The sequence below is a fragment of the Mesoplodon bidens genome (assembly GCF_964165515.1).
Source record: "Mesoplodon bidens genome assembly, chromosome: 15".
In the NCBI taxonomy this organism is placed as follows: Eukaryota; Metazoa; Chordata; class Mammalia; order Artiodactyla; family Ziphiidae; genus Mesoplodon; species Mesoplodon bidens.
Genome location: NC_138171.1, coordinates 33227254 through 33242107, shown reverse-complemented (window position 1 = coordinate 33242107; position 14854 = coordinate 33227254). Strand labels below are relative to the sequence as shown.

Genomic DNA, 14854 nt, shown 5'->3' with positions numbered 1-14854 from the left:
ATGCCTACATTTTTATCTCCAGTAGATCCCATCCTTGAACTCCAGACTTTGTCTCCAGCTGCCACTTGCTGTCACCACGTGGATGTCTCATCAGGCACCTTAAGTCTGACATGCCCAAACCCAACCCTTTAATTTCACCCCCAAAACTCATCTCCCCCTCGAACCCCAGTCCTCCCCTTCATGATAAATGGCAGCTCTGTTCTTCCAGTCGTTCAGGCCAAAAAAAAAACTTAGAATCATCTTTGCCTTCTCCTTCCCTCTCAAACTGCACAGCCTTCAAAATACATGCAGATAATTCCAAGAGCTTCCTTACGGGTTTGTCAACAGCAAAGCCATCGTGAGCCTACTGACCCCCCTTGCTCAGGGCCCCCTCCTGGCCGGGCACTGCCTCACTCAGTGCATCTTCCTGGGCCACCCCAACGTGGCTACACCTGCTGCTACACCCCTTCCAACACCCCAGAGGTGCTCCCGCCTCAAGGCCCCCGCACAGGACAGTCTCCCCCCAGCTGCGCTCAAGTGTGGCTTCATCCGAAGACCTTCACTTCCCACCCCACCCTGTCTCTCAGTCTCCAGCGCCTGCCTCGCTTTCCACCGCATCACTGATCCCTCCCAAGTGTAAAAAAGTATAGCACTGCGGTAACAGGTGTAAATCCTGGAGTCGAACTGCCTGTGTGCAAACCCCCAGCCCCAGCTCCACTGCTTACCAGTTCTGTGACGGTGGGCAAGTTACTCGACCTCTCTGTGCCTCAGTTCCCCCTTGGAGCCGGTGAAGCACCTACAGGTCGTGTGGGCATTAAATGAGCGGACCCCTGGGAAGTGTGTAGCACCTGGTAAGCACCCCGAGGGTGTTCACTCTTCCTGTTCTGCACGTGTCACCACGTCCCTCTCTGCCCCGAATGTGACGCCCACAAGAGGACGGGCTTTCTGTTCCCGCCAGAACCCTGGCACCAGAAGAGCCCTCACCACATAGCAGGTGTGCAACAGCGGTAGATAACCATGGCCGCGGCACTGTTTTCATGGTTAGCTGTGAATACAGACCTCTGATTTCCTTATCTTGCTCGTGTCAAGCAAGACTCCTAACTTGCTTGAAGACGACTTAGCGCTGCCGTACTGCACCTCAGATTCCTGGCTTCTTAGCGCACTTGGACTCCTGTTCTGGGTGTTCTGATCAATGACAAACACACAAGAGGATTTCTGTTTTCCGTGGAGACACACGTGCACATGATTTTAACGTGGTGTAATTGATTTACAATGACCTGCACATAACGCACACTATGACGGTGTTTCGACGTGTCTACACCTGTGAAACCATCACCTCAAGAGAGTGGACGTATCCATCACCCCAGGTTTCCTGTGCCCCAGGAAGCCCTCTTCCCTCATCCTCGGGCAACTACTTACTTATCTGTTTTCTGTCACTACAGATCACTTGGCATTTCTAGAATTTTATGTCATTGGAATCACAGTGGTATGTATCCTTTTCTGTCTGGCTTCTTTCACCCAGCATAATTAATGCACCCATGCTGTTGGCATGTGTCATGAGTTATTTCACTGCTGGCTCATTCCCCATTGCATGGTTATAATAGGACTTGTTTATCTTGATGGATGTGCGGTGCCAGATTGGAAACCAGACGTGAACTTGATCGGATGGTTTCTGAGGCTGTCCCCGAGGCCAGCGTGTCCGTGTGTGGTTACTGGAGTCCATGTGCTGCCATCCATGCAGGCATGGATGAGTTTAAGGTGGACATGACCCAGCCCCAGCCGGTGGCCAGGCTCTTGGATGACCTGGAGGGGGCGTATCTGCTGATCAGGTGGACTGTGTGCTACTGAAGTTGAACCTGCACGAGGGTCCAAGGTACATCCTGGGACTCGTGGTCAGAGGCGCTCCTTAGATGACCAACAGTGAGAGGTCTCCCTGCGTGAGCAGCTCTGGCGAGTTTCCCAGCTAGGGTTTCCGCTGGCCCCCAACACTCTCCCTTGTGGCTCCGAATGAAGGACTCAACGATCAGAAACCTTTCCAGCCCACTACCCTGAAACCCCCGCTCCATCTGACCCAGCGGCTAGATCTTTCGGTCAACGGCCTACGCTGTCCCTGCTCCCCCAAGGCTTTGGCGTGAAGCCCAGTGTCCAGCCCCATGAGCAGGTCCCGTCCTCTGGGACGTGCCCAGCATCCTGCACATGCTCGGGAGCTGTTCCTTGGCATCTGTGCTCTGTGACGGGCGATCCACTCTTGTAAACACTAGATCATGGGATGAAACGTTTCATAAAAACCACCTCAGATGCCGTAGGCCTCGTGGTCCAGCCAGGGGAGCCCCACACCCCTGAGGGTGTTGGTAGGCGCTCTGACACTCATTACGTATCTCCACTATCATAGGTCATGACCAGAAAATACATTTTCCCTAATGTAGAAAAAAGACAATACACTCAGAATGTGAAAAGAAGTCTTAAATTATTTAAACTATTTCCTGAAGAGTTACAAAGCCCAAGATAGTCTTGATGATGGTTTAACCATTCCAGAATAAAACCCATTCCTTACTCTGTAAATTCTAAGATATTATTTGTTACCTGATTTATCATTGTATAAGTGCTTCCAGCTTCGTTTCCAGACAAGTCATCATTTGGAAAATTTAAATAGAATTTAGTCGATTGGTTAGTAACAGAGATGAGTGCGAAGCTTAACAGAGCTTCAAAGAATTCCAGGAAAACCAGCTGAAATATAAGAAAATATAAAGGGTCTTATTCATCCTGACACACCTCGAGGTGGACCAGCAGTTCTTCTGGGTGTTTGTTCTCCGGAAAATACCACCTTGTTCAACACTCAGGCATCCTGGGCGCACACCAGTTTGCAATAAAAACTACAGCATTTAAAAGATATGTGAGGATGTATATTCTCTCCTTAGTTTGTAAGTCATTTTTCTATCTGCCGGAAACATTTTATTTTATATTAGCTAATTGAGGACAGTCACTTTCAGAAGTATTTCTTTTTTTCTTGGACAACTAGAGAAGTGGCACCTGTAAGAGTTGGTGCTGGAATGGCTAAGCCCTCTGGAGATGCTGGGATAGGGTGAACGTACTTTGTACATAAGGAGGATATGAATGGGGAGGGGGGTTGCAAAGGGAAGACTGTTAACGGTTTGAACTGTGCCTCCCAAAAAAGCGTTGGAGTCCTGTCCCCCAGTATGCTCAGATTTACAGATAATCGAGCTAAAGTGAGGCCATTGGGGTGGGCCCTAGTTCAATGTGGCGGCCGTCCTTAAGAGGGAAATTTGGACCCACAGACAGAAACATAGAAAGCAATGTGAAGAGACACAGGGAACAGACAACCTCTACAAGCCAAGGAGAAAGGCCTGGAGCAGATCCTTCCCCACAGCCCTCAGGAGGATCCAATTCCAGCAACACCTTGATTTCTGACTGTTAGCCTTCAGAACTACAGGCAAGATATGTTATATAAGACAAAAACAGGTGGCGGGGGCGGAGGTTAGCAAGTACAAATGTCCTGAGGTAGGGGTGTGGTGGGTGTATTCAGGGAACAGCTAAGCGGCAGGTGTGACTCAGTGTCAGACGTGGACCCAGAGAGGTGGCCGTGCTGGCACCATTGGTGCCAATCCAATCTTAGTGTCCAAGGTAGAGCAAACAGCCTGAGTTGGATCTGTACCGTTCGTGACACGTGTTTACAAACCTCAAGTTTAAAGTTGCTGTCAATTCCATCATGCATGAAAGGATTATCCTCTGCTATGACCTCCACAAATTTGCTTGCTGTTAATTCTTTATTTATCATTTTAAAGCTCTGTAAAAGAAACAACCAATCAAATCATAATGGCCAATAATTACAAACAGCTATATATTTTTAAAGTTAGTTTATACCAATATAGCACTTTAAGGAGATGGTCTAGAAATAAGTATCTTAAAAACTGGTAATTTTGAAAAGCATTCTGGATTAACATCGGTATTTACCTCTCCACTCCTTCCCTAATCCCTCTAAGACAACAGTAAAGATTTTTTTAGAGGCATAAACACAGGACAGAAAACGGGAGAGTGGATGACCCAGATGTGAGATATCCACACAGCTCTGCTGGTGGGAAAGCGCTGGACCAATGGGCTTAGCGGAACAAGAAGCTGAGAGCTCAGGGAGGCAAGTCGAGTCCAGTTGGAACTCAGGAAGGAGTCAGCTCTGAAAGCCGTGCTATGGGTAAGGCTGAACACAGGAAGACTCCCAGAAAGTCTAGGTGAAGACCCTTTCCGCATCTAGACTGAAAACAGAAGGTTGACTCGCTGGAGATACTGAACCACAGTGCATTTGGCTCCCCTAAAGTCACAGTCCTGCTGAAAACAAGAATTAGGGGAAAGTGCATGTTGGTAGGGTCCTCCCTTCACACTGACCCTTCCCTCCACTCTAAGAACTATGAAAACCAGGTTCATATCCCCCAGGCAGGAGTTAGGAGAAATCCTACCCTGGAAAATCGAACATCCAAGAGAAAAGCTCTGTCAGCCATAGGCTGGTGGAGGGTCTTCCCTGGCAGTCCAGTGGTTAAGACTCCACACTTCCAATACCAGGGGTTTGGGTTCGCTCCCTGGTCAGGGAACTAAGATCCCACATGCCGCACGGCATAGCCAAAATAACAAAAGACAAAACTGTAGGCTGGGGAGGAGAAAGGGGAGAGGTGGGGCAGTTTCCTGTCTTGGTTACTCCACAGTGAAACCTAATCTTTGACAAGTGCCGCTCATCCACAAGAGCTTCCAATCAGCCTTAATTTATTTTATTTATTTATTTATTTATTTTTGGCTGCGTTGCGTCTTTGTTGCTTTGCTTGGGCTTTTCTCTGGCTGCGGCGAACGGGGGCTACTCTTTGTTGCGGTGCGTGGGCCTCTCACTGCGGGCGGTGGCTTCTCGTTGTGGAGCACGGGCTCTAGGCACGCGGGCTTCAGTAGTTGTGGCACATGGGCTCAGTAGTTGTGGCTCGCGGGCTCTAGAGCACAGGCTCAGTAGTTGTGGCGCATGAGCTTAGTTTGCTCTGCGGCATGTGGGATCTTCCCGGACCAGGGTTCGAACCCGTGTCCCCTGCATTGGCAGGTGGATTCTTAACCACTGTGCCACCAGGAAAGCCCCCAGTCAGCCTTAGAGTGCCACAGTCCTATCTATGAGTGGATAGCCAAGGTTCACCACACATGCTATGGGGAAAGCCTTAATATGAAAGCTAGAGAACAAAACCAACAGAGGTGGGGAAGGGAGATCGGGACTTGGAAGGAACAGAGGCAATCAATGTAAAAAGCCGAGAAAAAAAAAAATTCCATTTAGCTCCCCCACCCCCAATTCATTTCTTCAGTGGAATAAGAGAGTTTGCATCCATGTTTTAAAAACAAAATGCTTAAAAAAGGGACAAAGGATTAGAAATTTAATAGCAGAAACTCAAATAGAAGAGGAAAGATAATGCAGGAAATCTCTCCTAAAGAACAAAAAATGACAAAGATATGGATGGTCAGAGAGAAAAGACTAAAATAAAATTAAATTAGTCCAGGAGGTTTGACACCCATGTTCCACAAAAAGGATGGAGAAAATGGAAGGCAGGAAATCTGAGCAAGTAATTCCAGAGCATTTTGCAGGACTGAAGGGCACAGATTTCCAATGTTAAAGCTCACAAAATAAATGTAAAAAGACAAATACCAAAGCTGCATCACTGTGAAATTTCGGAACAAGGATAAAAGTAGATTGTAAAGTATCTCAGCGAGGAAAAGAAATTACATCAAAATGATTGAGAAGCAACAGTAATCAAGACAGTGTGGTACTGGTAAGAGGATAAACATACAGATAAATGAAATACAATAGAAAATCCAGAAATAAAGCCATACATCTATGGCCAACTGATTTTTGACTAGAATGCCAAGACCAATCAATAGAGGGAAAAACAGTCTTTTCAACAAATGGTGCTGGGACAACTGGGTATCCACACACAAAAGAACTGTTGGACCCCCTACCTCAGACCATATATTGTACAAAAATTAATTCAAAATGACCTAAAAGGAAGAGATAAAACTCAGAAGACAACACAGAGGTTAGTCTTCATGATCTTGGATTGACAGTGGATTCTTAGACTTAACACCAAAGGCACAAGTGAGAAAAAAAAACCAGATAATTGGACTTCATCAGAAACCAGCAAAAACAGAAGGTTTTAAATAAATCAGAGTCTCATAACATAACGTACTCAAATGTCTGGGTTTCAGTGGGAGATCACTGACTCATGGTGCCAGAACCAGGAAGATATCAAACTTAATGAACAAAGACAGTCAACATATGCCAACACCAAGATGACAGAGAATACAGAATTAAGTGATAAAGATTTTAATTAAAATGCTTAAATGAGCCATTACAAACAGGCTTGAAACAAATGGGGGGGAAAAGAAAGTCTCGGCAAATGAATGGAAGAAATAAAGCACTAAATGGAAATTTTAGAACCGAAAACTATAATAATTAAATTAAAAACTCAATAGATGGGCTCAACAGCATAAAGAAAGGGATAGGAGAAAGAATCAGTGAACCTGAAAATGGAATAATAGAAACTATCCAACCTGAACAACAGAGAGAAAATAGACTGAAAGAAAAAAATAGACACAGGGACCCATGGGCCTATAATAAAAGATCTAACATTTATGTTATCAGAGTCACAGAAGGAAAGGAGAAAGAAAGGTGGGTTGAAAAAGTACATGAATAAATAATGGCTGAAAACTTCTTAAACTTGGTAGAAACACAGACCTACAGATCTAAGAATTTTAGTGAATCCCACATAAGATAAACCCAAAGAAATTCACATCAAGACACAAGTCAAACTTCTGAAAACTAAAGACAAAGAGAAAAATCTTGAAAGTGATAGTGAAACGACACCTTCCTATAATGGAAAAAATTCACATGACAGCAGATTTCTCATCAGAAAGCACGGGAGCCAGAAGGAAGTGGCACAGCATTTTTCAAGTGCTGAAAGAGGACTATCAACTCAGAATCCTCTAGCCAGAGAAAATATCCTTCAGGACTGAAGGGGAATTAAGACATTCTCAGATGAAGGCAAACTAAGAATTTGTTGCTAGCAGACCTACCTGAAAAGGATGGCTGGAGAAAATTATCTAAATAGAAAGGAAATGATAAGGAATCCAGGAATTTCAGGAAGGAAGAACAAATATTGTAAGCAAAAATATGGATCAGTACAATATACTTTCCTTTTCCTCTTGAGTTTTATAAATTATATTTGGCAGTTAAAGCAAAAATTATACTACTATCTGATGTGGTTCTAAAGGTAGGTAGAGGAAATATCAATTATATTATAAATGGTAGGGGGTAAAAAGATGTAAAGGGAAGTAAAGGTTTCTGTACTTCACTCGAATTGGTCAAATGATGACACCATTAGACTGTGATAAGTCTAATATATTTATAGATAGATACTCAAAAAAACACTATTAGATCAATCAAAATGAAATTCTAAAAAATGTTTAAGTAACCTACGGGAAGGCAGGAAAAAGAAAACAAAACCAGAACAAACAAAAATCAAAAAATTAAATGGCAAACTTAGACCTAACAAACCAATTATATTAAATGTACATGCTCTAAATACACCAATTGAAAGACAGATACTGGCAAATATTGCTGGTGGGACTATAAAATGATCCAGCCACTCTGAAAAAGAGTTTGGCAGTCTTTTTTAAAAAATTAGACAAATACTCACTATATAACTCAATAATTGTCGCATGAGGCATTTATCCCATAGAAATCAAAACTTGTACACAGTTGTTCATACTATATTTATTCTACAGCCACAAACTATAAACAACCCAAATGTCCACTGATAGATGGATGCATAAACAAATCATCACGGTATATCCATCGAATGGAATGCTATTCAGCAATAACAAAGAACGAACTATTTATACATGCAACAACATGGATGAATCTCAAAATAACTATGCTGAAAGAAGCTACACAAAGAGAAAATAGAGAAAAGAGATACAGAGGATATAGTATTATAAACTATTTTAGCTAGAGTCCCAGAGTGAAAAAATGGTTCTGAAGCAATGATTAAACAAGTAATAGTGGAAATTTTAACAAAACTGATGAACAATATTAATCCATGGATTCAAGGTAGCAGGTAGCAAGTTGGAGAGATTCTTACTGGCCAAATATGGGACAATTTGACCGTGGGGGATGGAGGGAAGACTGCAGTGGATTGAAACACATCAAATATGTGTAAGTCCAGGAGTTATAATGATATTTTCAAAAGCTCATTAGTCACTGTTGAAGAACTGCCAGGATATCAACTCATTCTGAAAATTAATAAAGGGAAAAATTGAGCATTTATCCTTCCTTTCCTGTGTATTTCAGAGTCATCAAATAGCTGATGAGGTAAAGTTCTTCTTTATATCGGATTCACAGCTAAGAAATGCAGGTGGAATGATAGAAAATTACTATTGTGGGACCCTTAAGGAAATAACGGATGTTAGCAATGACTGTCAGGGCTACTCGAACCACTAGGGAAACGTTTATGGGGAACGTTGAAATGGAAGGATTCTGCTGACACCATATGACCCACTGGTTGATCTCAGCATCACTAAAAGGGAGCATCCCTGACGTGACACAACAGGAAGTAGCCAGAAGCACCTGCAGCTTTGTCAGGAAAAAAACAAAACCTGAGGGACTTCCCTGGTGGTGCAGTGGTTTAGAATCCACCTGCCAATGCAGGGGACACAGGTTTGAGCCCTGGTCCGGGAAGATCCCACATGCCGCGGAGCAACTAAGCCCGTGCACCACAATTACTGAGCCCACGTGCCTAGAGCCTGTGCTCCACAAGAGAAGCCACCACAATGAGAAGCCCGTGCACCACCACGAAGAGTAGCCCCCACTCGCCACAACTAGAGAAAGCCTGCGTGCAGCAGTGAAGGCACAACACAGCCAAAAATAATAAATAAATAAAAATTAAAAAGCTTTTTTTAAAAAAAAAACCTGAATCTAATCAAGCTTCTAATTCTAGTGACCACTTTGATGGGAATAAAGGGGAAAAGGAACATCTGTCATCAACTCTCTAAGGATGCAGCCAACCAAAACTGAAGTCTGACCAGTCAATCTACAGGGACAAATGGCCTCATTTCATCAATAATAAGGGACCACGGAGAAGAGGGAAAGTGAATAAACAGCTGTATAATATTCCATCCCAAAAAACCACATACTTCAAAAAAATTATTTCCTATCAATACTAGTTTTTCGTATATATGACATTTAAATTTGTAAAACCAGTTTTTTGTATACATGTGACACTTAAATTTTTTACATCACTCTATCCCCTATTAGTAGTCAATCCTTTTAGTTTTATCCTTTATCTACCCACAAGTATAAATTAAAAATATCATGAAAGAAAAACTACCAAGAATATGAGAATATTGTATAAATTAGATATTCTCACTATTTTCCAAACTAATAACTTTCTTAAATCACTTTTTTGAGGAACAGTAGTTTTTTTTTAAGTGACATCCATCCCCCCATCTTCCTTTAAATGGAAAGGTCTGCATCAGTAAAGATGCTGGAGGCCCCGCCGACCATACCCCTCCCCCCTCGCAGGGAAGCCCATTGGGCAGAAGCTCCTTCTGTTTCTCTTCCTTCCACTATCACAGGCCATTAGAGTTACTCTCCTCTGCTGATGGCTACGAAAATTTATCTCAGACCTTCACCTTGTTCCTTGCACATCATAGCTAGAATATTTTGCCTTTCTTAAGTTAAAATCAAAGTACCTATAAATATAAAGCCAGTATCAGCCATGAGTGGTTACCTTCAACATCCAGAGGAAGTGTCTCATGTCCATTGTGAGCTCATGGGGAGGGGCTGCATTTGGTCTGCAGTAAACTGTGTAGATCTCCCAGCACTTCTCCACATAATTCATTGAATAGAGTGTCCGGTGGGCCTCGCAGAATAAATTGCCTAAAGATGTAATGGAAAAATAAACATTCAAAAGATGATTACAAAACTCTATTTTGGAAAAAAGTATGATAAATATAATCCTATTGGTTTTGTATTTACCTTTTACACGGCAGGCATTTGGGCGAATGTTCTCATTCATCAGTTTTGTAAAACACAGAAAGAGTGATGGGCTTCTGTCTCTGTGATTAAGAAGATACCATAATCACTGCTCCTTCCAGGAGGTGGAACTTAATTCCCCTCCCCTTGAGTATGCGGTGGGCTTAGTCAGTGGCTTCTAACAAGTAGAGTATAGCAAGGGGAAAATAATAAGTCTGCAGTAGAGAAACCTGGCTGACAGCACTTAACCATGTGATCAAGGTTAACATCCCCAGTAATGATTGACATCATTTACCTGATAGAATGGTATTCTTCCCCCAAACTCATAACCTCAGTGTGATGATGAAAAAAATCAGCAAACTGAAATCGAGGGGCATTTTACAAAATAACTGACCAATATTATTCCGAAGTGTCATGGTCATAAAAGACAAACTATCACAGCAGTAGGGGACTAAGGAGATGTGATAAATACAAGGTGGGATCCTGGATTCGGTCTTGAAACAGAAAAGGGAAAAAACTCAGGAAGTCCTAAAAAAACCTATAATTTAGTTAATGGTGTTGTAGCAATGTTAACTCCTTAATTTTGATAAGAGTACTATGGTACTATGGTTCTGTAAGATGTAATAATTAGGGGAAGCTGGATGAAGGGTATATAGGAATTCTCTGTGTTACAAGAATTGTGTTGGCAACACTCTGTAAATCAACAATTATTTCAAAATTTTTTTTAAAAGATACAATATCAACTTTGCTCTGAGAAAGACAGGAAATTCTGGTCTAAGGAAGAGCTGGTGGTGACTATTTCTGAATAAAAACTTGAGGGCTATGTGCAGAATTGAAACATGACCCATGTCGGAAGGGTTTTCAAAATTTAATTTTGTTTCTCGTGGTTTTGTGGTTAATATTTGTGGAAAACTTTTGTTTCTGATCCTTCATTTCAAGAGTATGAAAAATAATAATATCAAAGAAAAAAGAACAGTATCATAACAATCCTAACGGTGAGCTCAGCTCTCATCCTATCATGGGGTCCAGAAGGAGTACTTACTGGTATTCTTTGTGATGGATGTGGTAAGCCAACTGCAGGAGATAATTCAAAAATGTTCTCAAAAGTATTGTTGTAAATGGAGAATGAATTTCTTCAACTGGTATGTCCTTATTGGCTAAAACAAGAAAATTGGGGAGGATGCCTGGTGGTCTCTAGAACCTTCTACCTTACTTGCTCCTGGTACACAACTCAGAGAACTGAATACAATGGAGTACATTTTTTTCCTAGAGACTACCCTGAACAGCATATAAGCGTCCACCTAAAAATTAAGGTCCACACGAAAGAGCTCCATCTGGTCACTTTACAAGAAACTTACAAGATAACTTGTCCTGGTGTTTTTCAAAGTGGTCTGAGCCACAGTCTGATTAACGCTGCTAATTCTAAGTGGGTTTGAAGTGTGTTTCAGACACTGAAATTTGAAGTAAATAGGCGTTAGTTCTAACATCAAGAAGGTGATCTGAGGCCTTCGAGCCTGCCTGCCTGCCTGCCACAATTCAGCTGAAAGGAATAAAGCCTTCAAAGTTGTTAATTTTACTGCAGGGACTTTTCAACTTGAAATCAAGCCCAAGCCCAAGATTATCTAAAGCCTTTTCTTTCTTTTTTTTTTTTTAAATTAATTTATTTACTTTTGGCTGCATTGGGTCTTCGTTGCTGCACGCAGGCTTCTCATTGCGGTGGCTTCTCTTGTTGCAGAGCACGGGCTCCAGGCATGCAGGCTTCAGTGGTTGTGGTGCACGGGCTCAGTAGTTGTGGCTCGCGGGCTCTAGAGCACAGGCTCAGTAGTTGTGGCGCACGGGCTTAGTTGCTCCGCGGCACATGGGATCTTCCCTGACCAGGGCTCGAACCCATGTCCCCTGCATTGGCAAGCAAATTCTTAACCTCTGCGCCATCAGGGAAGCCCTCTAAAGCCTTTTCTAGGCTATTCCAAGCCCTCCCTGATTCTCTCTGCTTGTGACCTGACAACTGGGCGGTTTGGGGGCTTTTTTTGGGGGGGGCAGATTGTTGTTGTTTTCTCAGGGATAGGCAGGCTTCTCTGTAAAGGGCCAGACGGTAAATATTTTAGGCTCTGTGGGCCAGCCTCTGTCACAGCCACTCAGCTCTGCTGGTGCAGGGCAAAAGAAGCCACAGACAAGATGACAACAAATGAGCATGGCTGTGTTCCAATAAAACTTTATTTACAAGAACACGCAGCTGGGCTGGATTTGGCCCACGGGCCGACTTTGCTGCCCCTGCTAGAGATGGTCTTTGACTGTTGCTGTTATTTCACGAGATTCTCTCCTCGGTCACATTTTAAGCACCTTGGGAACAAGACCATGTGTTGCTTTTCTGGAACACCTCTCCCAACATCTGCCTTCCTCCCTCCCTTAACATTTCCTAACTGGTGTCAGGGTGCTGTGATGTTATACTACTCTTTAAACCAGATGCGAAGGATCTGGAATACTCACCACTTAGAACCCTGTCCATCTCGGCGAGGGTTATTTTATGATGATGGAATTTGCAATCTTTTAGAAACCTCCAGAAGTGAAGCTTTGTCATCAGAAAGGTGTTATCCAGAGAGTGATCACATCCTAGGCTGCTGTAAAAGCTATAGATTCTTCTTAATTCTGTAATATTTCTTAAGATAGCATGTTCCACCTGAAAAGGGAAAGCCATACATATCTTCATCTTACCTGATAAGAACAAACGTAGAAGAAAACCTGTTTTCTAAATTAAACAAGGTAACACATGCAATAGCATTTACCTCTTACCACTGTAAGAGCTCAATAAATGTTATATTCTCCCCACCCATCCCCAGGCCAGTAAAGTGCAATTTCTGAGTAAAAGTAGAAAGACATGCTGTTATCTGGATAGTGGAATTACTTTCATACTGCTCTGTCCAATCCTATCCTGTTTCATCCTATCTCAATGACAGCGATAAAATTCTCTTGTCTATAGATCGCTATCCCTCATGGACACAGACACAAAAATCTTCAACAAAGTATTAGCAAACCAGGGAATTCCCTGGCGGTCCAGCGGTTAGGACTCCACACTTCCACTGCCGGGGGCCTGGGTTTGATCCCTAGTCGGGAAACTGAGATGTCATAAGCCACACAGCATGGCCCAAAATAAATAATTAATTTAAAAAAATTTTTAAATAAAAGACATTCAATACATGACAACAGTCATCAACTGCATCTTCCCAGGACTGTGGAGAGTCTGCTAATGTTTTAGCCTAAAATATAAATTTTTAACAATACAGAAGGTTTTTACCTGCTTCTTTTCTTCTGATTGGTCTCTCTCCGGGTACATTTTCAGCAACAAACTGAGATCCAGCTCGATGCTCGAGCCTAACATGGAATTACTTTCACTGCCATCAAGCTTTCTGATGATTTCTAGCAGATGAGGACAAAGATACAGGATAAATGTGAAAAACAATGTTAAAATATTTCAATGTCATGTCAAAATGATTTTCTGCAGAAGTGTGACACAAGAGTATTCAAAAACCTATAAGAAAGCAGTTGCTCACAGGAAACTTGTGTTTTCTGATGTATTAGGTGTATTTTTGATGCGATGTTACACATTAATTTGCCTTTAGCTGACAGGTGGACGCTCCCTACCGGCACTGATGGAGGATCTGCAATACTGGTTCCTGAGGGCAGATTCTGGAGTCGTGTCCAGGTAGCTGATCAGTTCACCTTCAAGATTTGGAAACTCTGCTATGTGGTCATTGGAAAATGGGCCATCATACACACGCCCATTCTTAAAAGTTAATCGGCCCTGCAGAGAGAAAAGTAACTTTTTGCAGCTTAGGAAAAGCGTTTTTAGAAAATCATTGGTAGGGACTTCCCTGGTGGTCCAGTGGTTAAGAATCCCCCTTCCAATGCAGGGGACATGGGTTCGATCTCTGGTCGGGGAACTAAGATCCCACATGCTGTGAGGCAACTAAGCCCGAGCGCTCCAGAGCCTGCGTGCCACAACTAGAGAGCCCGTGTGTCCCAACTACTGAGCCCACGTGCCCTGGAGCCTGCGTGCCACAACGAAGACCCAATGCAGCCAAATAAATAAATAATTTTTTGGGGGGGTTGTTTTTTTTGAGGTACACAGGCCTCTCACTGTTATGGCCTCTCCCGTTGCAGAGCACAGGCTCCGGATGCGCAGGCTCTGCGGCATGTGGGATCTTCCCAGACCGGGGCATGAACCCGTGTCCCCTGCGTCGGCAGGCGGACTCTCAACCACTGCGCCACCAGGGAAGCCGTAAATAAATATTTTTTAAAAAATTATAGAAAAAAACATTGGTAAACGTACATCAATATCTTTTTCAAGGGTTTGGAGGCTTCTGTTTGCTTGTTAAGATCTGCACTTAGTCCACATACAGTCAGGCTCCTGGAGTCTCTTGTCTCTCTCCTCTTCCTGATCCCCCTTCTCTCCCCTCACTGTATCTGCCCCACAACATCTCCCCAAGTTTAAGCACCCCTAGGTCACAGAATGTGGCTTATTAAATATGCTGATGACCAGCAGAGGTGCCTATCACAGAATGGGGACTCTCTTGGTATTTATCACACCCAGGCCAGTGGTTGGTCTGACTCAAAGGTGGGCAGATGACCCCCAGTTCAGCTCAGTGAAGCTAAAGATGTTTGTGGAAAACCTCTCCAAAAAGAGTTTCTTCTCTCCTTCTACTTAGTGGGGTATGTAGACGTGAAGCCTGGAACCACAGCAGCCATCTTGCAGTCATAAGGGAGGGCAGCATAATTGTGAAACTGACATGGTAGGAGACATGGATGGATGGAGGA

The 14854-nt window shown here is 43.2% G+C and overlaps 1 protein-coding gene across 4 annotated transcripts in view; it reads right to left on the bottom strand.

The window, feature by feature from the left end:
• Positions 1-14854, bottom strand: part of RSPH10B (radial spoke head 10 homolog B) — a 37571-nt gene that overhangs the window by 3257 nt on the left and 19460 nt on the right. For 3 of the 4 annotated variants that reach the window (XM_081256567.1, XM_081256568.1, XM_081256569.1), the window contains 9 exons: positions 13682-13841; positions 13335-13456; positions 12530-12719; positions 11085-11199; positions 10046-10125; positions 9798-9946; positions 3677-3784; positions 2563-2706; positions 1039-1164 (listed from right to left, as the gene is read on the bottom strand). In XM_081256567.1, the coding sequence (XP_081112693.1) occupies positions 1039-1164; positions 2563-2706; positions 3677-3784; positions 9798-9946; positions 10046-10125; positions 11085-11199; positions 12530-12719; positions 13335-13456; positions 13682-13841 (1194 nt within the window). Of the gene's footprint in view, positions 1-704; positions 776-1038; positions 1165-2562; positions 2707-3676; positions 3785-9797; positions 9947-10045; positions 10126-11084; positions 11200-12529; positions 12720-13334; positions 13457-13681; positions 13842-14854 lie in introns of all 4 variants that reach the window. The other variant, XM_081256570.1, reaches the window with a different exon arrangement.